The 23,451-nt window shown below is 47.0% G+C and overlaps 1 protein-coding gene across 2 annotated transcripts in view; it reads left to right on the top strand.

The window, feature by feature from the left end:
- The window catches only part of Jarid2 (jumonji and AT-rich interaction domain containing 2), a 244,777-nt gene that overhangs the window by 209,958 nt on the left and 11,368 nt on the right, over positions 1–23,451 (top strand). For both annotated transcript variants that reach the window (XM_008831385.3, XM_008831393.2), the window contains 7 exons: positions 5,892–6,127; positions 12,019–13,051; positions 14,556–15,058; positions 18,716–18,808; positions 22,233–22,351; positions 22,434–22,504; positions 23,206–23,320. In XM_008831385.3, the coding sequence (XP_008829607.1) occupies positions 5,892–6,127; positions 12,019–13,051; positions 14,556–15,058; positions 18,716–18,808; positions 22,233–22,351; positions 22,434–22,504; positions 23,206–23,320 (2,170 nt within the window). The remainder of the gene's footprint in view (positions 1–5,891; positions 6,128–12,018; positions 13,052–14,555; positions 15,059–18,715; positions 18,809–22,232; positions 22,352–22,433; positions 22,505–23,205; positions 23,321–23,451) is intronic.

Genomic DNA, 23,451 nt, shown 5'->3' with positions numbered 1-23,451 from the left:
CTATATTTATTGCTACTGCTGCTGCTACTGCTACCATTCTTGGTCATGGTGACCAGTCAGGTCCAGCTCAACCCATTCATAAACAGAACCCTGATCAGGCCTGATTGTTACACTGCCTAGGGGCTGACCCTACCTGGACAAGTGCCAGGATCTTCTATGCAAGGCCTGCCTCCTGTGCTCCTGGACTTGAAGCTGGAACTTCACTGTGAACCTTGTACAGGACAACATGGCAGGCATGGCCCTAGAAACACAAGACTTCTACCAAAGGTTGCTGGTTCTGACTGGTGGCTAGCCCCACCTTCTCTGTGTATTACAGAATAAGGACAGAGCCTACATTCTGGCCCACTCTACTGCCTTCTATTTGCTCAGCCTGATTCTCTCTATGGGCTCCAATGGTTGGGTAGGTCAGGCCCTCTTGGGCCTCAGAACCAGTAGCATCATGGATCCAAAGTTTCTGGCACCAAGTTGCCACATGCATGCTAAAACTTGCTCTGAGCTATGTAGTATACCTACATGCCAGTGGAACTTAACTCTGAGCCATGTAGCTCAGGTGGCCTCCTCATCTTCCTGCCTCTGCCTCCCAATCACTTCCTGAAGAAGTGCTTAGGTTTCTGTTTGTTTTGTTTTTCAGGAGTAAGGATTGAACCCAGGGCCTTGCACGTGGTAGGCAGCATTCTACTGCTGAGAATTCTACCACTGAGCTGTGGATCCCTTTCTCTACATTTCTTTGTATATTTTACCTGCTACTTCTGTATTTTAAAATTCATTTTTCTAGACTCATTTTTATTCTGAAATGGTAGTTGTCCTTAACTTGCATAATGTACTTTGTTAATGAGGTATACTGAGGTACACTCTGATTTAATTTGCATACTTTTTTAGGGTCTCTCTCTCTCTCCCATTGTATTACAAAGCTGAGCCAGAATTCTTATCATTTGCTTTAGATGTTGTTGCCCTTTGAAAATGCATTAGCTTCTGAGTGAAGTGTTTTCTGAAACCCCAAACTGCAGAATCACTATTTGTCTGTTCTTCATATGTTAATGATTGACCCCTTGTGGATAATGCATGAGTTTGCTGTGTCCTATTTCTTCAGAACTTGAAGCATGGGAACCCATTTGCCCAGCTGTTCTGTTGTCCCTGTAGTATGTTGGAGGATGCAAATACCTTGAAACCAGACTAAGGCTAACGCTCATCATTTTATCAGTGTTCCATTTGAGGCTAGGATGACCAGGAAACCCATTTTTCAGCGACATCGTGCAACCCTGATTTATGTTCTCGCTGTTATCCTGACCTTTATGTTCTCATAAAGGTCTTACAGCCTTTAAACTATAGTATCACAAGTTATTGGGAACATTGTTAAAAACATTTTTAAATGCCAAATATATGCGACTCTGTAGTTATTTTATAAAGTCGTTGCACATAATATTCACAGTTTTAGATCTTGGGACAGCGACAGTCAAGCTGTGATTTGAAAAAAATATCCTGTGGCTTCACAGAATTTAAATTTTTCCATCGTAAAGAAAGGAAATTCACTTGGCATCAGATGTTCCATACACAAATTCCTTGTTGGGCATGTGGCTCTTGCTTGTAATCCCAGCACTTGAGAGGCTGGAGCAGCAGTACTGAGAGTTCCAGGCCTCCCAGAGCTCCAGGCCTCCCAGAGTTCCATACCTTGTCTGTTGGAGGAAGAAGGAAAACCCAAAGCCAAACCCACATATTCCTTCCCTCTCATGGTAGCTATAATTTGAGTCAAGTTCCAGACTAGTTTTGCAGACTTCCAGTAAAGGAGTAGAACTTGATTGGGATGCTAGGGCTAGGTCTAGGTACTTAGAGACTGCTAGAGGTTCTGACTGCTGAATTGAGCTTGGTGATAGCTCCCAAAGCGAGCAAATGATAGTGCAGCGTCTCTGCACCTGGATGGTCCTTGCTGCTCTCCCTGCTTTCTGTGTGGATGCTCTATTGATTTAGTGAGCTGTTTTGGCCCAGGGCAAACTGGGTTACAGTACCCACATGCTACAGTAAAATACTTGTGAACTGTTGGCATAGGTTGGCAGACATTCCATTGTTTTCAGGCAATAGCAACTCAAAGTTGAACTGGCTCCAGAGAAGCAAGTGCAGCTTTTGTACAGTAACAAGGCTTTAATGCCAGCCAGTCGATAGAGTCTGTGTCTTGCTCAAGTTGGGACGCCTTGTAATAACATGAAGCTTATATTTAAATGCCTGGCTTGGTATCAGAAACTGGCTTTGGATCTCTTTTCCTTCTGAAATACATTTCTTCTTAATCTTCAGTCCTCCACCTTACCACCTCCATTATTTTGGAGGGGGTTAGACGGGGCAATGTCCTCGTTATTTTGGCAGCTGTGTCTGTTTTTAGCCTTGAAGGTGGTGTTTTGATTCTTTCTTGCTTGCCCCATGTTTCCTCATAAAAAAAAATTTACTACCCTTGATATATTTGCATAACTCCTTTTTTTGAAGAACATAAGACATATATGTCGTACAAAATACTTCAGTGAGTCCTGGAGGGCAGATGAGGGGAGCCATCTGGTTTGTCCTTGAGGGACGTTGGCTCAGATGTGCTGGTGAGGCAGGGAACTGGAAGTTGAAATTTGAGGCCTTGGATGCAGAGATTTTAAAGACTCTTTTCATAGGTTGTCTTAAGCCTGTCCAGATCAAAATGTGTGAACAAAGCTCATAGGCAACATGGTTTAGGTTAGACTCCTGAGGATTGTACATGTGAATTAACCTCATGGAAAGTGTAGCTTTCCACTTCTCAAATAATTGCAGTAAAAGATGTTGCTAAGGTAACTTATCTTGCCCAGGTCTTGTTCATTCTGAATTGGGAACAAATCTTATCCTTTCAAGGATAAAGTGACCCTCAATCAAAATACTAGCCTTTGGATTTAAAGATTTTTGTTTGCCATGGTGTGAAAACACTTGTCTGTAGGCCATTTAACTTTTCAGAGTATGTGTATACAAATCAATATATCTTTCTCTGTTCATTAATGTAAAGCTGTTTGTATCTGGGTACAATACAATTTCCTAATACAGCTCACCGTGATAGATGCTTAAAGAACTAGTCCAGTTACTCCTTTTAAATGGGGATGGTGTGTAGAGAACTTCTATACATTGAAGCCTTTCTGTCTCATGTTCACAGTAAGTGATGTGCCCCCCCTTCTTTTCTCTCCCTTTCTTGAAAATCTTACAAATCAAGACAAAAGATAATTACTTGGAGGGGTAAAGCTGGCAGGTTCCCATGACACCTTAAAATTAATAAGCTGTTGAGTACAAAATATACCTTGTCTTTGCCTCAGTCTTCTTTTCCTAGTCTTTCCCTCTTCCTTTCTACCCATTTAACACATGATATGACTTTGGCCGTATTTGCCATTTGGTGGCGTATATTACTGCTATAAAACAGCAAGATGGTCATAGCAGGATTCATTTGAATATCTTTTTTTTTTTTTTGTCTTTTGTCTGCAAATCCAAGTTGATTTCATTCTGCTTTTAATTTTCATGTTTGAACATGTCCTCCTTTCCAGGGTATCTTTGCTGTAGTTGCAGAGCAGCTGGGCTGTTCATTATCTTAATGGTACTGGCCCTTTCCACTCGCTGCAGCCAGCACTGCCTTTGCTTAGCAGCCATTTCCTGAGGAAGGCAGCTCAGTGGGGGTTGAAGGTGCTCCAGTCGAGCCAGAGGATGTGCCTTCTCCCTTTCAGTTACTGATGGTAGGGCTAGTGACCCCCTTTTCCAACTCAGCAGGACACTGCTGCCTGTCCACAGCTTAGAGCTGGTTGCAGTCCATGATTCATTTACAAAGAAGTACTGACACTCCCAGTGCAGACTTGACGCCATACCTGGCTAACCTCTTCTCTAGACACAGATTTTCTTTTCCCCTTCCCTGAATCTTGAGTCTCTTAATAGGAAATAGATGTTTCTGTTCTTCCCTAGTTATACAGGGAATATGAAGGCTTTAAGCTACACAGTGGCCTTGCCAGGGGCAAATTTGTGTCACTTCATCCCAGAACCAGTTCCTTGGAATATAGAGGCTGTCACAGACATCAGCTCAAGGGGTCAGCCAAGTGGTCGGAGACCAGTACTGGAAGACCTGGTCTGTCACCGTGGCTCCAGACATTTAGTCTCAGGACTCTTTTTCTAGCCCTAAAATTGATGGGGGTGGGGGATGGGGGGCACAAGGGGAATCATACTTTTAAAATTCATTAGTATTTTCCATATTAAAATAAAAACTGAAGGCTTCCTCTTCCTTTCTTTTTGTTGGGGGCAGTACTGGAGGATCAAACTCAGGGCTTTGAACATCCTGTATAAGTGCTCTGCTACTGAACTGTGTCTCTAGCCCTAATCTGAAGGAAATTTTGAACATTCTAAATAATCATAAAATAATTTCTATGGAAGTGATACAACCTTGATGACACTATTGACATGGATGGTAGCATATTTCAAAACCAAAAAGTTAGCTGGAAAGGAGTTACATTATTTCATCATTTGGGATTTCTTCTATGTCTGGCATGTATGTAAGTGCACCCATGTTGTGCAATGCCTGCAGAGCTCAGAAGAGGATGTTAGATTACCTGGAACTGGAGTTAGGATGGTTGTTAGCTGCCATGTGGGTGCTGGGACTTGAAGAGCAGCCAGTGCTTTTAACTGCTGAGTCAGCTCTCCAGCCCGAGGCTTTAAATCTTATTCCAGGTCCTATGTATTGATCCTCAAGGTGGACATGGTCTTAGAAAGTGACCACAGTCAAATGATCCTCAATAGAGTGGCTTCACTTAGTTTTCTTGATTTTTATGACATTACAAAAGCAATATGTATTTAGTAGTACTAGCAAATACACCTTGAATATTGAATTTGGGTCTTTTCCTAGGCTAGTGATGATGTACTATCCAGTCTTGTCTTTGGTGCTAGGAGTGACTAAACCTAGCAGCCTGCTAGCCCTTGACACTACAAGGTGGTGATGAGAGTTTGTGTGGTTGTTTGAATGAGAACACCCCTCATGGGCTCCTGTATTTGAGTACTTGGCCTCAGTTGGTGACACTCTGTGGAGTTTTAGGAGGTGTGGCCTTGCATGAGGAAGTAAATCCTTGGGGTTGGGCTTTAAGAGGTCACTGTCTCACTTCCAGTTTGCCTTTTCTCTGTTTCCTTGGTGAAGATTTGAGTTCTCAGCTTTCTGTGCCTCTTGCCATGTCTCTCCTCTCTGCTCCCCCACGGTAATGGACTCTCCCTCTGCAACTGTAAGCCCAGAAAAACTCTTCTGTAAGTTGTCTTGATCATTGTGTTTTATCACAGCAACAGTAAAGTACTTAATATAGATGGGAAGATCATAGGTTAAATGCAGCTAATGGTACTTTCTGTAAACTGAATGGTATATTTTACCATTTTACAGTAGGTTTTCCACAACATAATCCCACCATAAGCTGAGGAAATACAATGATTTTTCCCCCTCCCCAACTTTAAGTACTCTTTTTCTTAAGGTAAAATGTTGATAGTCTCTGAGGGAATTTTTCTGTAGTTTAAAAAAAAATTATTGTCGTTGTTGTTACTGTTTTTGAGACCAGGTCTTCTCACTCTGTAGCCCGGGCTGGTCTTGAAGCTGCAGTGTTTCTACCTTGGCCTTCTGGCGGTTAGGATCGCAAGAGGGAGCCACCGTGCCTTATGCCTAAAAGTTTTATGAATAGATTTAAAATAAAATGTCAGCTAAAATAAATAGTTCTTCTATTTATAGGGTTTTTATTCAGTTTTGTCTCATTTTGCATTCTTGCTGTGTATTTGGATGCTGGTTATTTTCTTGAGAAGTGTTGAACTTTGGTTACAGGACACCCAGATCATGGGGTAGGCCTTCTCTACTCAAGGTGTTAACTTCATTTTCCCTTTCTCTTTTCTAGTATTCAACGGTTCCAACAGGTCAACACGGGAGAAAGAACCTGTTCAAAAACACAAAAGCAAAGAGGCCACTCCCGGGAAGGAGAAGCACAGCGACCAGAGGACAGACAGCCGAAGGGAGCAGGCTTCAGGAGCCCAGCCCACGGCGGCACCCTCTGCAGGCTCCTCAGCTAAGGGGCTCTCTGCCAACCACCATCACCCCCCTCCACATCGGTCGGCTCAGGACTTACGGAAACAGGTAACCCTTGGTCAGAGGGGACCTCATGGATGCCTGGGAATGCCCATTTCACTCACCAAGGTGACCTTAGCCTGAGGGAGCTGAAGCAGGGCATGGTGGGCAGGCTGGGCCAGGGGAGCCACTCTACACTGAGTGTTCCATCCTGCAAAGGTCATCCTAGCCTGCCGTCGTGGCTCATTTTCTCTCCCTGGATGCCTTGATCTTATCAGGGTGACAGGAATGTGTGGGAGAGGAGACAAAGCAGCAGTCTTTCTTATCCCTTTTCCTGCTCTGCCTTGGTTTAGACTGAGGGCGAAATTAGACTTTGAAACAAGCCTGAAGATGGCATAGTCTGGGATGATTGTGGTCTGTTTTCCTGGTTTTGTTTTTTGACTGTTTGTTTGTTTTTGGTCTTTTTGAGATAGTGTCTCCCTATAGCCCCAGCTGTCCTGGAACTTGCTATGTAGACCAGGCTGGCCTTGAACTCATTTATTTGTAAGTATATGTGTTCATGTGTGTGTGTGTATACACACATGCGTGCTTGTGCATGTCACAGCATGCATCTGGAGGTCGGAGGATAACTTTTGGGAGTTAGTTCTCTCCTTTCACCATGGGCTTCAGGTATTAAACTCAGGTTGTCAGGCTTGGTGGCCAGCACCTTTACTTGCTGAGTCATTTTACTGGCCTTCTTGTTCTCTTTAATACAAAATTATGTTCTCTATGCCAGAACTTGTGGACAGGTAAAGCACACTGCTGAACAGTTTGCATTGGATGGGGTGTGACTGGGTGTATTTATGGCACACAGGTATGAGGGTCCTACAGACCAGTGGAATACAGATATGTGTTCTGATGCCCAATGGAGTCACGTTAGAGAACAGAACTGCTCTTGGGGTAGCTCTTGAGACATTAGAGATTGACCATTGCTGCTGTATGGAAAATTTTCTGACCCTACACAATATTTTCTCACAGCCCTGGGACGGAGGAAGTAGGGTCATACAGGCAGATCCTTGGGGTGCACAGTGAAAGGCTAACTGTTCTAGGACGGGTAGCAAACCTTTGCCCCTTCATGGGCCTGTCATTACTGGGGTTGGTGAGTTGTGGCAGGACGTCAGACCATTGATGGCTTCCTTTTACCAGGAGCCTTAGCAGAGTTGCAATTTTCCCTAGAGGTGAAGGACTGTGAGCTCTAAAGATGGGTTTAGAGCAGGGTAGGAAGGGATCAGGAAAGATTTCTTGCTTGACTGACAGTATTCCAATATGACTAAAAGATGGTCACCCTGGTGAGAACTCATCCATTGGTTGAGGGATCGTTCCCCTGGTCTTTATGTTTCTGTGTTCCATAGCGGCCCAGTTCTCTTAATCTTGACAGCTTTGCTGGAGAGAAAGCAAGTGGTGTTAGCATAGTGGTGGTCACAGTTCCTGAAACAGGCGCTGCTGTTCTCCCAGAGATGGGCACAGAGACTGACTGTGAGAATTGGTCTCTATCAGTAGCTTGTATTGCTTTCCAAACTCTAGGCCCTGATGCTCTGAGGCACAAAGCATAGGGGCGCGTACCCTACTTTGGTTCTGTGTGTCTAGTGTGTCATTTCTATCCCACTCTCATAACAATTGGTCTGATAGGAGCTGGGACAAACTCAGTTCTAGATGTTTCTGCTTGTGAAACAGAACAGAATTAAAAATGGATCAGCAGTTGCTGGTATGGTAGCTGCATGCTATCTGCATCCAGATGGGGTTGGGCATTAAAAAAAAAAATTATTGAGAATTCCATACATGCATTATAAGGTGTTTTGATCAAATGCATTCCCTCCCCTCCAACTCCTCCCATATCGCCCCATCACTTTTTTCTGATAACTTCATGTACTCTTTCTTTTTTTAATGGGGATTTTTGCTACTCTAACATTCCCCCCTCTGAAGAGGTAACCCTAAAATCTTTTAAGGATTAGATAATAGCTCCCAAATACTTTTGACATTTTTTTTGGTAACACCTTTGGAACAGAGTATGTTGCTAAGAGGCCTAAAGACATTTTGACTTTTAGCCAAGAAACTACTTTTCTTTGGGGTCATTCTACCCTAACTGCCTAGCCAATTCCTACCTCCTATTCTTATCACACTGTCCTCTGAAGAGGTTATGCAGGGGTTGGGCATTTTCTAAACGTCTTTTATTCATTCATGCTTTCTTCCATCCAAGTTCTTACCAATCTTGCTTATTAGCTTTGGAGATCACATGAGAAAGGGAGTACTGTTTAGGGTATGGTTGAAGACCAGCTATGCTTTATAATGTGGCAGGCACATCATGTGTTATTTCCCGTCTGCCTGTCATGAAATTAATGCAGTAGCACCACAGTATGGGCCATTTTAAGACTATAAGTCCACTGTGTTGAGGTGAGTATTGAGATCTTTTTCCTTCCATCCCTGAAGACTTGCCTATGGGGCAGAAAGAAGTTGGGGAGGGGGGTAAGCAAGCGATAAATACATGACTTAACATTCACTCAGGATCCCAGCCTCTGTCTCCTCCATTCTATCTTTTCTTTAGACCTCTGTAACTGAACAGGAGTTTTTAGCCCAGGTAAATAATACTCAGATTGGAGGGGAACAGCAAGTACTTCTTGCCCTGGGAATGTCTCTGCCGTGTTCTGTGGTGTATTCACATATGATCTGTTCCACCTGTGGTCTGGAATGTTGAAGGGAGACCCTGATGGGGAGTGGACTCCTGGCTTCTGAGTTCTACCAGTCTTGCCTTGCTTTCTTGGTTCAGAAAGAGTGTCGGAAGTGTCATATGCTCAGGTGGGGTGACCCTGCAGACATGGAAGGGGGAGATCCTTCTCCCAGAGTCTGATCAATCTGATGGGATGACTTATGGCTTCAAGTTCTAGTTTTGTTCTGCCCCTGACCTCCACTGAGATTTGAGATGTGATAGTCACCTTCCTAGCTCCATTGTCCATTCAGAGACAACCATGCCAGCTCTATGCATGAGAACATTGTGAGAAATGAAAGGATAATTTGGAAACCATCAGATCTTGGTAGTTAAGTGCTGTGAAGGTCAGTACAAGCAAATTGTAGATTCCTGTATGACTACTTGATGTAACTGGTTAGACTCTCACCTGCTATGGGAAATGTGGATGGTTGGGGTGGAGGTTTGTGATTTGCAAGGGATGCTGCTGAGCAGTCAGTCACTCTGCCCTGCTTGCTCTTGTGGACTCTGGAGGGCTGACTTTCTCACAGCAGAGTAGCTCCCCCAATGAGTAATGATAGGTGGCAGTGGTCTTCAGGCTTAAAGACCCTGGATCCTGAGACAGTCCACATGGACACAAACTTGACTGTCACCTTTTTTCTCTTAATATGAGGGTGCAGCCTGTGGCCAACAATGCCACTCTATTCTCCATCAGAGCCTCTAGAACTGGCGAGATATGTGGTGGATTACTTCTGACATCTTTTAGCCGGGCGTGGTGGCACGTGCCTGTAGTCCCAGCACTTGGGAGGCAGAGGCAGGCGGAACTCTGTGAGTTCAAGGCCAGCCTGGTCTACATAGTGAGTTCCAGGATAGCTGGGGCTATAGGGAGACCCTGCTTCAAAAAGACAAAACAAAACAAAACATATATTGGAGGGCCCTGCTAAAAAGCCACCTCTATGCTAATCTCCAGTGAATTAAGACATTTTCTTTTATATGCACACTACCTTGGGAGGTACAGTTTGACCCCTGGCCTTTCTCAAGGTGTGCTTTTACATGTCTGGGTATTCTGTTGCTCTGAAGTTCCGTGGAAGAGTGATAAGATGCCAGAGTAGAACCTCAGCCCCATTCAACCCCAGCACCTGCCTTCATGTCCTCATTTTCTTGGGTCCCGATTAAATACTAGCTTCTAAGGAACAAATACAGGCTAGGAAGTGACTATTTTTATGCTTGGTTGGTGGGTCCTAGGTTTTTTCTAGTAGCAGTGGACCTATTTGGGTTGTTGGTCCTGTTTTATGTCTAACTAGGATACACAGCAGGCTTGTGGAATGGCTTGATTGCTGTGTTAGCTTGCCAGCTGGGTTGTGGCCTCCAATGGAGGGTATATATAGACTATTGAATGAGAGAGGGGTGGGTATGGGTAAGGATTCTTGCCCTAATTGCCTTTGGTCTACATTAAAATTTATTGTTCTGTGTTGAGAAGGAGACTGTATAGTTTTCCTGTTTCTTTGAGGGCATGAAAATGTTATAGTTGTGAAGATACTGTTGACGATAAATTATGAAAAGACAGTGAAAGAGTATGATACTGTAAATTAGCTGAATACACATCTCAGCAATGATCTAATATTTGGTTCCGCTGAAGTCTCTCAGCTGTGAGGTGATCCTTTCTCCATGAAAGATATGACAGAATTGTACCGCAGTTTTCTTCAACTGACAGAAGTCCAGGTACTCCCTAAAGCCAGAGTTTTAGACTCAAGAGCCTTCACCATTATTTAACGTGGACTGTGGGAGATGTTGAGTCTTGGCTTCCAGCCATCCCCTCTGACATAGTTTGGTGGCCTCATCCACGACTGCATTTGGCCATCTTTCTTGACCAGGAAGCTGGGCTGCCCTATTCAGTAGTCTTCCCCTTGGGTATCACTGTGATGAGGGCTGTGGTTTCCGCTGTTTCTCAGTAATTGTGTATGTTTTAGGCCATCTCTTTGGAGATGGTGGTGGCAGTTATAAAATCCTGTGGATTTTAATCCTTAAAATCCTGTAGTTTTTAAGTTGATGTTGTAGATGAAAGTGACACCCAAAAGACTAAATGACATGTCAAAGCCAGAATTGATAGAAGAGTCACGGTGCGAAGCTGTCTACTGTGCATTCATCAGGCCCAGCAGTAGCTTCTGGCAGGGACATTCATCGTTCTTGTTCCAAAATCAGCAGTCCTCTGGGGCCTACCAGACCCATTCTCTGCATTCTCTGTATGAAGGAATGGACCTTTTGTTTCACAGAAATTTATCCTGGTTGTCTCCACTGTCGGACAGCCAGCACGGGGAGGCTGCTTCTATTTACCTAATTAACAGAAAACCAAGCAGGTTTTGCCAGGGCTGAGACACTAGGAACTGTATGTACAGAAGTGGGTTAGGCAGATTCTGCTTTACAGAGACGTTGGGCTTGTGCATCCAGTGAGGCCCCTTGTTGAGTCTCAAAGATGATGAGAGAGAACCAGGCATGATGGTACACGCCCTTAATCTACATAGTGATTCCTAGGCCAGCTGGGACTATCGGGAGATCAGGTCTCAAAAAAGATAAAACAAAGATGAGAGAGACAGCAGTCAGCAGCTGCTGGTCGGCAGATGCACCTCTAGGCCTGGCCTGTGTACCAGAGCCCAGTCACATGAGTGCTGCTGCTTTTTCCCTCCCATAGTGTGCTTGTTTTGTTCTTTGTTTTTTGCCATGGAGGGTTTTCTGTTCTATGGGCTGGCTGTGCTGTTATGTGGAGCACGTGAAGAATAGTGATCGTTTTTTAAGAAGGGATCTGTAGTTACATATTTCAAACTGTATGTACTACACACGTTCTTCAAATGGGCTAGATCTTTCTGTTATAACCTCTTAAAGACACGGGACAGGTACTCAATAGGCCCATGCAGGGGTCTTTACTGTGGCGCCCCACATTTCCCAGAAGGGCCATGGGAACAATTGTTACAATTGGAACAGTTCTACACTGTAGAAACAGGAGGCTCACCAGACCTGGCTACAGTTTGGTGCAGAATGATAGGTATGTGGTATGAAGGTCTTACACCAGCATCACAAATGCATTCTTAACGGCTTTCTGTCTTGCTTGGCTCATGTCCTGGTGTCTCTTCTGTGCCAGGCTGCAGGAGCTGGGTCTGCTCTGTCACCAGCGGCTGTGACCGTTGCTCTCGCTGTTGTGTTGCAGGTACTGATTCTCTCTCCTCTGCTTCCACTGCCTCTGTAGGTTTCTAAGGTAAATGGAGTCACTCGAATGTCATCTCTGGGTGCAGGTACAACCAGTGCCAAAAAGATTCGAGAAGTCAGACCTTCACCATCCAAAACTGTGAAGTACACTGCCACAGTGACCAAGGGGACTGTCACATACACCAAAGCCAAGAGAGAACTGGTCAAGGAAACCAAACCCAACCACCACAAACCCAGTTCAGCTGTCAACCACACAATCTCAGGGAAAACTGAAAGTAGCAATGCAAAAACCCGCAAACAGGTGCTATCCCTCGGGGGGGCGTCCAGGTCCACTGGGCCTGCTCTCAGCAGCCTCAAGGCCAGCAGCAGGTTGAACCCAAAGTCATGCACTAAGGAGGTGGGGGGGCGGCAGCTGAGGGAGGGGCTGAGGAATTCCAAGAGGAGACTGGAAGAGGCACAGCAGGCGGAGAAGCCGCAGTCGCCCCCCAAGAAGATGAAGGGGGCAGCAGGTGCTGCTGAAGCCCCTGGCAAAAAGGCCTCAGCGGCCACAGCAGAGAAGTCTCTGCTGAATGGACACGTGAAGAAGGAAGTGCCCGAGCGAAGTTTGGAAAGGAACCGGCCAAAGCGGGCCGCAGCTGGCAAGAACACACCAGGCAAACAAGCACATGGCAAGACAGAGGGCACCCCCTGTGAAAATCGTTCTACCTCGCAACCTGAGTCCTCGCACAAGCCGCATGACCCACAGGGCAAGCCAGAAAAGGGGGGCAGCAAGTCTGGGTGGGCGGCGATGGACGAGATCCCCGTCCTCAGGCCCTCCGCCAAGGAGTTCCACGACCCACTTATCTACATTGAGTCGGTGCGGGCTCAGGTGGAGAAGTACGGGATGTGCCGCGTGATCCCCCCTCCTGACTGGCGGCCCGAGTGCAAGCTCAACGATGAGATGCGCTTTGTCACGCAGATCCAGCACATCCACAAGCTGGGCCGGCGCTGGGGCCCCAACGTGCAGCGGCTGGCCTGCATCAAGAAGCACCTCAGATCTCAGGGCATCACCATGGACGAGCTCCCCCTTATAGGTAAGGTTTTGGGTTGGGTAGCTCCCCTCTCTCCTCTTTGTCATAGTCCTGGCTGAGGTGAAGTAACCGAGCTCCTTGGCTGGTTTCCCAGTTCTGGTACAGCCCCCCTTCTCCAGGTTCTAGATGCTTGAGGCAAGAAGAATGTCGGTGTTGATGGGCATGGGCATGGGCATGGGGCCTCCTTCCCTCTTTTTGTTGGAGCCCCAGGCCTTTGCTGGGCTGCCTTCTGCTGCCCTGCAGCTGCTGCAGCAGAGCAGTGTCCAAGGAGGTGCTGAGGAGTGCAGGCTGCCATCAGAAGTGCTGCGGGCTGGTGGCTTTAACATCAGACATTGCGGTTTTCCAGTCCGATGTTGGCAAGGTTGGTTTCCAGGGCACTCTCCATAGCTTAGAGAGGGCGCCTACTCCTGCTGTCCTCCCGTAGACTTACCTGTGTATCCGTGCCTTCATCTCTCCCTTGTAAGGACATCAGTGAGGTTGGTGTAAGGTCCGCGTGGGTGACCTTGTTTTAATTTAGTGGCCACTTTAAAGCGCCTTCTTCATAATAGCATCACAGCCTGGGGTCTTAGAGTTTTCCACTTCAGTGTGCTGGCTTCACAGCATTGTAGTCCAGGCCAGTTTTGTGCCATTCTTGTCCTTATTTGTCCATCTCCATTTTTCTTGGAGCATCAGTTTGATGACCAAATGGGACCTTCTCTGAGCCATACAAGAGGGACAGTGCTCCCAGTGGTGTTCCCTCAGCCCAGGAAGGTGACTTCTTCATTTTCCATCTAGGTGGAGTCTAGTAGTGAGGTCTTCATGTAAATACATCTGAGGTTTTGTGCTTAAGGTGGAAATCAGGGCCTTGAACATACTAGGCACAAACTAGGCGCTGGGATCCAGCCCCCAGCCTATATTTGAGTTATGATCCACGTTTGAACTCGTTGCCTTCTGAGGTAAACAGGTGCTCTGTGTCAGGTAGAAGGCTTTGGGCCCTCAGGCACTTGCTCTTTCTCCTGGATTGAGAATAAATCCTCCTCTTGTGAGTGAAAGACTTGGGTGTTGAAAGGAAGATTGGTCTTGGTGAATTTATGATGAGGTGTTCTGAGCCATGAGGGAACACTGTTGGCCCCAAGAAGCGATGTCCAGGTCCTGCCCATCTCTTACGATTACTTTGTCCCTGCCACCTCTACCCTCTGATACGTGATAGTGCCCTAGTCTGTGCTGGACCCTCAGGTTGGGGACCCTTGCTGCATGGCTGCCTCTTTCCTTCCTTCCATTTGGTTTGCCCCTTACATGTTACCTTGAATACCTTCCTAAGATGGTGTCTTAATGTCTTATCTGAATGTGTGTGGTCTCCTGGTCCTCAGCCACAGCCTCTTCACAGACTGTAAGCTAGCTTTTTATTGTTCTAAACCTGGAGCCTGGCATAATTCCTGGTTCATACTAGGCATTCAGGACCTATAGGTTATAGAAGAAAAAAATGTCCTTACCAGCCACCCCGTGCTTTCCTCCCTCATCACTTCAGGAGGCTGCGAGCTTGACCTGGCCTGCTTTTTCCGGCTGATTAATGAGATGGGCGGCATGCAGCAAGTGACTGACCTCAAAAAATGGAACAAACTAGCAGACATGTTGCGCATCCCCAAAACTGCCCAGGACCGGCTGGCCAAGCTTCAGGAGGCCTACTGCCAGTACCTGCTGTCCTATGATTCCTTGTCCCCAGAGGAACACCGGCGGCTGGAAAAGGAGGTGCTGATGGAGAAGGAGATCCTGGAGAAGCGCAAGGGGCCTCTGGAGGGCCACACGGAGAATGACCATCACAAGTTCCACCCCTTACCCCGCTTTGAGCCAAAAAATGGGCTCATCCATGGTGTTACACCCAGGAATGGCTTCCGTAGCAAGCTCAAGGAGGTGGGGCAGGCCCCACTCAAGACTGGCCGTCGGCGACTGTTCGCTCAGGAAAAGGAAGTGGTCAAAGAAGAGGAGGAGGACAAAGGTGTTCTTAACGACTTCCATAAGTGCATCTATAAGGTAGGGCTCTGCATGGTGCCCACAACACCTACCACTGAATGGATGGGACTGAGAATGTGGGCCCTGCTGTGGTGGAGCCCAGGGGAGGCTGACTGCTCTGCTGGAGTGAAATGCTAGTGTAGTCTTAGTCTGTTTTGAACTGTTGTAAAGGAAAATTCATAAACAAATTTTGGCTCATAGTTCTTAAGGCTGGGCAGGCCCTTATCAAGGTGCTGGCATCTGGTGAAGGCCCTCCTATGTAGGAGCTTGGTAGAAGGGTTCACCTCTAGTGCTGTCACTATGGAAACTTTACCATGCACTTTGGAGGAGATACACACTGATTCCATAGCTCATGCCACTAGCCAGTGTTCTGTCTGAAGTGAAGGTGTATCAGGATTAGAGAGAGCTGGAGCTGGCCAAGGAGGCTGGGCTGTTGGATGGTAAAGGACACAGGTCTGGGGCTCTGCATCTTTTTAGTATTAGGTGTGTTGTTTGCCTCTCTGGGCTCTTCTGGCTTCCTTTAAATTAAATGGTTTGTGCTTGCTCATGTTCCAGGAACAAGGCAGATGAGGGTGTGGCTCAGTGTGTCCTGTGCTCCTGGTTCTAGGCCTGCCTTTATGGGCACTGCTTCTCTCATGGCTGCCCAGGCTGAGGCCCTTGGGCTCTGAGAACACCCTTTTCTCCCTCATTATTTTGTATTCCAATGTCCTGCTGTGTTTCTGCCCCAGCTGAGCACTGCCAGGTGTAGAGATGTAGAGAACTGGGCCTAATAAAGCTATCAACATGAATTTCACCATTAACAGCAGTGCAGGGAAGAGGAGGGAGAGAGACTAGAAAGTAGAACTGCTAAGCCAGGCGTGGTGGCACACACCTGTAGTCCTAGCACTTGGGAGGCAGAGGCAGGTGGATCACTGTGAGTTCCAGGCCAGCTGGGGCTAAAGGGAGACCCTGTTTCAGAAAGACCAAAATAATAATAATAGTAATAGTAATAATAATAATAGTAATAATAGTAATAATAATAATAGAAAGTGGAACTGCTTATGCTGTTCCAACACAAGTCCCTGAGCCACTTTGCTTCACTGTCCAAGAAAAGAGTTAGCAGCACCTCTCAGCAGCTGCCTCCCAAGGCTTACTTAGGGCTCCCCTTGGCTTGCTGCAGGCGTGGGGAAGGACAGCCCCAGGCCAGAGGCTGTCACCGCCCCCCAAATGAGGCCTCTGCAGAGTTACCTGATGCAGACTTGCCCTCTGGTTCCTTTTTGGATTTCCTGGAGGGAAGTGTTCTCTGAAGAAGTCTTGGCCTCTGTTGCATTTCTTGGGAGTGTTGAGGTACACTGGTTTCAGCTGCACTGGCTGGCCAGTACTCACCTTTCCCATCTGTCCTCCAGGTTTCTGTGGCCCCTCGCTTCAGGTTCCAGATTATCCCACTGCAGTGACTGCCACCATAAATGATAGGACCACACAGAGGAGTCTCTTCTTGAGGCTAGGTCAGCTGCTGAGTTTTCAGCTTAGAGCTTACTTCTGGGCTTTGGGTATTACTCCATCTTTTTATAGAAAGGAAGGGTTTGGTCTCTTTTGGTCTGGTTCTTTATCCTCCTGAACTACCAAGTAGAGACCTGGCCTTGGGGGATGGAGAACAGCTACCCACAGCCCTCAAGCATCCTTCTGTGCCTCTGAAACCTTTCTATGAAAAGGGAGAAGTGGCCCAGGAGCTCTAAGTGCTTTATTTGGCATTTCCTGAGTGCCAGCAAAAGTTGTCTTCATTAATTCAAGCCACTCAATGAAGTCTGAGATTCCAAACCACCACCTTCTGAAGGGAGAGATGCTTTCCGTGTTTGTCAGTATTTAAGAAGGCCAGTGCTGTGGGAATGTGTTGGATGCAAGGAAGAGTTATTTTGTCTTGTTTTTATAAACATGTTCTGTTAAAAAATATTTTTAGATTTAATTGGAAAAATCTGATGAGCTTAGCCAAGGTATACACCCTGGGACCTTGACCGCCAGCACTAGCTTCCTGTCACCTCTGTTCATTGTGTTCTGTTTTAGTTAATGTAAAGTTGGGGCCTCCCTGCAGTTACCTCTTTATTTATTTGAGAAAGGTTTAGAGTTGCAGGAAAGTTACCTTCTCAATCTGAGACTCTCGTCCCGTTCCTTGGCTTGCTGGAGAACAAGCCCAAACTCCAGTCTCCATACTCTTGGCTGTGGTGTGGCCCCTGGAGAGGCTGTAGCTGGTTCTTGCTTTTTGATGATGCTGTCCCCCAGTGACAGGAACTGCTCTTACCAGCTCATGTCAAAGCTGCTGTAAACCTGCTCCCAACTCTTGCTAACATCTGAATGCTGAGACCCCAGACTGAATGGATGCTCACAAGGCCAGAGCTGCAGTCTGGTTGGCACACAGCTTCATCTCCAGGCCCAGAGCTAGGCCTAGTATATAAGGTGCTCAGTCGGTTTCTGGAATTGGGAGTAATATGCCTGTTCAAGGAGAAGGTGGGGACTCCCTTTAATTAAAGCCCATGCTTAGATCTATGTTAAAAACTATTCTGTACCAACTACACCTTTGCTTGTTTTAAAGTTGATTTTATTTATTTATTTATTATTTAATTTATCTTTTTGAGACAGGGTCTCCCTGTAGCCCCAGCTGTCCTGGAACTCGCTATGTAGACCAGGCTGGCCTCAAACTCACAAAGATCTGCCTGCCTCTGCCTCCCAAGTGCTGGGATTAAAGGGTGCGCCACCATGCCCAGCTTAAAGTTTATTGTTACTTCATGTGTTATGAGTGTTTCACCTAAATGTATGTAAGTACACCACTGTTGTGCAGTGCCCATGGAGGCCAGAAGCAAGCATTGGATCCCCTGAAACTGGAGTTAAGGATGGTTGTGAGTCTCTACGTGGGTACTAGGAGCCAAATCTGGGTTTTCTGTAAGAGCAGCCAGTGCTCTTAACCACTAAACCATTTCTCTAGCTCCGCAAAAAAGTTTTGTTTTTTTTCATAAAGGAGAAAAAGACAAGACCTTTAGAAGGATTGCATCTGAAAACAGCCCATATTCTCAGGCTAGATAAGAGGAGGAGTTGTCAGCAGGTCATTTTTATCAGAGTAATGTGTGTAGTGCTTCGGAAAGAGGATGGCAGGGTGTGCGTGTTGGCCCTCCTTGTGGGTCGCGCAGAGGTTGAAACTTCCCAAGTTCAGGCTGCTCTCCCAGCCAGTTTGCATGTGAGGAGACTCCTGACTAGAAGTCTTTTCATGGGTCTCAAGCGTCACTGTCTGAGATTTCTGGTCATGGTCACTGTAGGTTCTTATTGGGCCCATAGCCTTTATCCTTCTTGCATAGGGAGTTCTGTCTGGAGTTCAAGATGCATTTGAAGCATCCCTTAGACTGTTCTTTTATGCTCATTGAGTTTTGTGTGTGTTTCCTGGGTCTGGCAGCCTCTCTGTGTCTGGGGAAAAACCGGTCAGGTTGCTCGTCGCAGTTGTCAACAGATGCGCTTGTCCTTCTGTGGTCTGTGGTCCTGGGGATTCTGACTTAACCCTTATCTAAGGATTTTTTTCTGCCTTGGGGACACAGTGTGACTTGTCACCACAGGAAAGTCACTGGGCAGACATCTGTGACCACCAGGTTTGTGTCATGATTTGAAGCCCAGGGCTTAGTGTCACATCTAAGCTTTACTTTGCTCTTTTTCTTTCAGGGAAGATCTGTTTCTCTAACAACTTTTTATCGAACAGCAAGAAACATCATGAACATGTGTTTCAGCAAGGAGCCTGCTCCAGCTGAGATCGAGGTGAGTCAGCTGACCGACCCGCAGAGCCTCCTGTGTTGAGTGTGCACTGGTGCAGCTAGAAAATCAGTCTAGTAAAGATGATGGGATTCCCTGGCCTCTGCTGGAGGTGAATCTGAGAGGTGTGTCGGGATGCCCACCACCCATCCAGCTGGCAGCTTTTATACTCTCTGAGCTGCCTCTCACCCAGCCTTCCTGTGAGTTGTGCAAGAGAATGTTTGGAATCCTCTGGAAGCCATGGTATGCTTTGCCCTCTTCTGTTCACGTAATGGGATTGGCAGGTCGCCATTTTTGTGTCACTGCCAACTCTCTTCTTTGAGTTAGTGCAAGGCTGGAAAGACAGTGAGCTCTTCTGTGCCCAGACCAATTAGGGGCCACTGTGCATGAGGCACTACAGGACCAAACTGGGGGTCTGTTTATTTACATTCCCTGGCTAGAGCCCAGTGGAGTTCCTGTGACCCTCCCGCTGCTGATGTAGGACCCCAGCAGTGGTTGCTTCAGGAAGGGGGAGAACCCATCTCTGATCCTGGTTCCAGAAAACTGCTTTTGGGAGGAGGCAGGTGGTGTGTGTGTGTGTGTGTGTGTGTGTGTGTGTGTGTGTGTGTCGGGAGGGGGTGGGGGTGGTGATCTCTTCTGATGTCAACCAGCTTCCTGGCCCTTTGGAGAATTCTTTGTGCTTAACTCTGGGGCCTGGCATCCCACCCTCATCCCAGGTTTAGATCTCTCTAGGCCATGGGATGTGGCCATTACACTAGACTGACCTGATTGATGCCTGTGTGGCTATTAGAGCTGCCTCCAGACCCTTCATGGCATTGTGGTAGACATGTCAGATGAAAGACTTAGAGGACCGTTGGCACTAGAGCTTTGTTGTCCCTCCCATGTTCATGTGTTCCTGGCTCAAAGGTGCTGGCCGCTGTTAAAGTCCATAGCTCATTTTACAGGCTTCTATTTAGGGGTTTTGCTCTAGCAGTAACATGAATACTAAAACACAAAGTGGAAATTTGCTAGAACCAGATTCCAGCCTTCCTAGCTGGCGCCTTGTGCTCTGTGTCTTTCCTCTCCTCTGCTGACAACAGCTGGAGGTGCCTGCTGCTGCTGTGGAGTGAGTCGCCTGGCATCCCACCCTCATCCCAGGTTTAGATCTCTCTAGGCCATGGGATGTGGCCATTACACTAGACTGACCTGATTGATGCCTGTGTGGCTATTAGAGCTGCCTCCAGACCCTTCATGGCATTGTGGTAGACATGTCAGATGAAAGACTTAGAGGACCGTTGGCACTAGAGCTTTGTTGTCCCTCCCATGTTCATGTGTTCCTGGCTCAAAGGTGCTGGCCGCTGTTAAAGTCCATAGCTCATTTTACAGGCTTCTATTTAGGGGTTTTGCTCTAGCAGTAACATGAATACTAAAACACAAAGTGGAAATTTGCTAGAACCAGATTCCAGCCTTCCTAGCTGGCACCTTGTGCTCTGTGTCTTTCCTCTCCTCTGCTGACAACAGCTGGAGGTGCCTGCTGCTGCTGTGGAGTGAGTCTCCCTCCCTCCTTCCCAGAGTGCTATGCCTCTGCTGGAGCTTGGTGGCTATGAGTCTCAGCTCTTAGTCTCCCAAGTCACAGGATTGCCAGTTCTTTCCAGGATAGAGAGAAATGGTTTTTGGCCATTTGGGACTGTAGCCAGGACTCTCTTGTGAGGAATCAAAAGTGTCTCCCTGCTCTTGGGAGCTGAATTTCAGGCAGATCCTGGATGCTCACTGAATGGAGTTTCGTTCAGGTCTGTCCAGGGGAGAATATATGCTTCTGGAATGGTGATTAAAAACAAATCAAGACATTACCTCAAAAGGAAGTGGCATAGCTTGTCCCTCTGATAGAGTATATGCAACCCATTTCTTGTCGCTAGCCCTCCAGCTCTGCTGGTATCAGCTCAGACATGTGACAGTATGACCAGGCTATATATATTATTGGGGATGGGGGGACACTTGTGCCACAGTGCACCTATGGAGGTCAGGACACCGTTGGAGTCAGTTCTCTCCTTCCACTTTTACATGGGTTCTAGGGATTGAACTCAGGTCACCAGTTTCGTGTGCAGCACCTTTACTGCTGTTCCTGTATCTATCCTAACACTCTAGGGATGCTGATTTGCAGCAGAGTGCTGACCCTATACAGCAGTGTGTCTGTCAGTTCCCAGAGTGTGACCAGGTGCACTTGTGCCATGAGCTAGATGAGTGCTGCCCTTAGCAGGTTCTACGTGGGAGCACAGGAAATCTTTTCCCTCTTCCTCTCCCTGCTTTTTGTTTGAATTTCTTTCCTGTAAACTGCAGCTTAGTAGCTTTGCTTTTTTTTTTTTTTTTTTTTTTTTTTTTTTGGTCATTTTGAGTTAGGGTCTCCCTGTAGTCCCAGCTAGCCTGCTGGAACTCACTATATAGACCAAGCTGGCCTTGAACTCACAGAGATCTGTCTGTCTCTGCCTCCTGATTTTTTGGTTTTACTCTGTAGCCCAGACTGGCCTTGAACTTGCTGTGTAAGCCAGGCTGACCTCACACTTACAGAGATCCTGTTGCCTCTGCATTCCAAGTGCTGGGAGTAGAGGTGTGTGCCACCATTCTTGGTGACAGTCGCCATTTTAATCTTCAGTGTGTGTGCATGTTTGTGTGTGTCAGCATTCACTTTCCACAGGGTGTGTGTGGGAGCCAGAGGACAACCTTGAGTGTTGGTCCTTGCCTTCTGAATTTTTTAGGCAAAGTCTCTGTGGACTGATAAGTATATCAGGCTAGCCTGCTCAGGAGCTTCTGGGAAATCTATTTCCATATCCCATCTCATCCTAGGTGCTCTGAGATCACATGCAACACATTACAACATCCAGTTTTATGTGGGTTCTGGGGATCCAAACTCAGTTGTACATTAAGTGTACATTTCTGTGGCATTAAGTTGATTCACATTGTACAGCCATCATCATCTATCCCAAACCCAAATTCAGTACTCGGTGCCCCTTAAATACTTTCCAAACCCCTCCCTCAGCCTGGCAGCCCTGGCCTGCTTTCTGACTGGGTCTCACTACTCCAGGTCCATACTGTCTTTTTGTTTAGTGTCCTCAAGCTTTAGGTAGATTAATGCTGATGGTATGTATAAACCCTATTCTGTTAGTCCACCCTTCCTCATAGTACACATGGGTGGCTTCCCTGGGATAGTGTTTATCTTTCTGTTGTCATCCCAGCGGAAACAGTATATACTGAGACTCTGCAGCCTTGCCTAAATGGAGTGTCCCCAGAGACACAGAGGTCCTACCATGGCTATCTGTTAAGTTCTCAGGGTGGTACCCTTGGATTACCTCCCATCTTACCTGACATCATCTTGCACTACACATGGTGTCCCAGTGTCGTGAAGTGCCCTGGGGCTTAGGCACAGACAGTGACTGTCGTTTCCTCTTTCCTACAGCAAGAGTACTGGAGGTTAGTAGAAGAGAAGGACTGTCATGTGGCAGTGCACTGTGGAAAGGTAGACACAAATACGCATGGCAGCGGGTTCCCAGTGGGAAAATCTGAACCCTTTTCAAGGTAATAATACAATCCCTTGTCCATGTGCTAGTTGGGCACCCTTCCCCGCCAGCCTGTGACAGATCTCATCTTTCCCTTGCAGGCATGGATGGAACCTCACCGTCCTCCCCAATAACACAGGGTCCATCTTGCGTCACCTTGGTGCTGTGCCTGGTAAGCATAATGGGAACTACCCTCCAGCAGCAGCCAAGCACTGGTGGAGAGGGTCTGGGGTTTTAGGTGCTAAGTGTATATGCAGTTCCATTTTGACTTTGGGAGAAAGAGAAGAATACAGTTACATCTGTTAAAGTCAATAAAAACATGGACCCGCATGGTTAGAATCTAAGAAACCTAGTAGGCAACTTTGACTATTATAAAGGCTTTTGCAGGCTGAATCTTGACTCCTACAGGCTGTTTTTGCTGGCACCCACTATAAGTGGGCTAAGAAGTGAAGGGCGCTTCAGAAGAGGCAAAGCCAAGGTCATGGAGGTTCTGGTTGCCATTACTTCTTGGGGCCCTGGGGAGGGAAGGCTGAGAGACTCTTCTGCTCAAGCCAGGAACCCTGCAGCCTACCTTACTCACCATGGGCAAGGCAGTTGCGGCAAGCCTCTCCAGCTCTGGAGGTTTGGCACCTCCAGCCTTAGCTCTGGGGTCAGCAAGCTAAAGCCATGGTGTTGACCATCAGCCAGCATCTTGCTCCCTTGAGAGGCAGGATTCATTTCGGTGTAGCAAGCAGGGAGGAGTGGATGCCTTTTTCTTCCTGAGTTCTGTCTGGGAGAGGCAGAACCCTATTTTCCTGGAGGATACTGTGTTTTAATGGCTATCACCTTGAGACATTGTTACTCTAAAATGCTGTTTCTGCCTTTATGTTTAAGGAGTGACTATTCCCTGGCTAAATATTGGCATGGTCTTTTCTACCTCATGCTGGTCTCGAGACCAAAATCACCTTCCATATATCGACTACTTACACACTGGTGCTGACTGCATTTGGTGAGTACCTATCCCCAGCGGGCAGGTGGTATGGGCCTGGGCACCCAGGGAGGATGGCTCCATGAAGAGCCATGCTGACAGGGTCTGAGGCCTGCAGCAATTGGAGGATGCAGAGATTGCTGGCTGGGCTT

Source organism: Nannospalax galili, unplaced genomic scaffold (genome assembly GCF_000622305.1).
Source record: "Nannospalax galili isolate Female #2095 unplaced genomic scaffold, S.galili_v1.0 scaffold30, whole genome shotgun sequence".
NCBI classification, from domain to species: Eukaryota; Metazoa; Chordata; class Mammalia; order Rodentia; family Spalacidae; genus Nannospalax; species Nannospalax galili.
The sequence above is the reverse complement of the archived record's forward strand: the minus strand, read 5'-3'. Positions and strand labels throughout refer to the sequence as shown.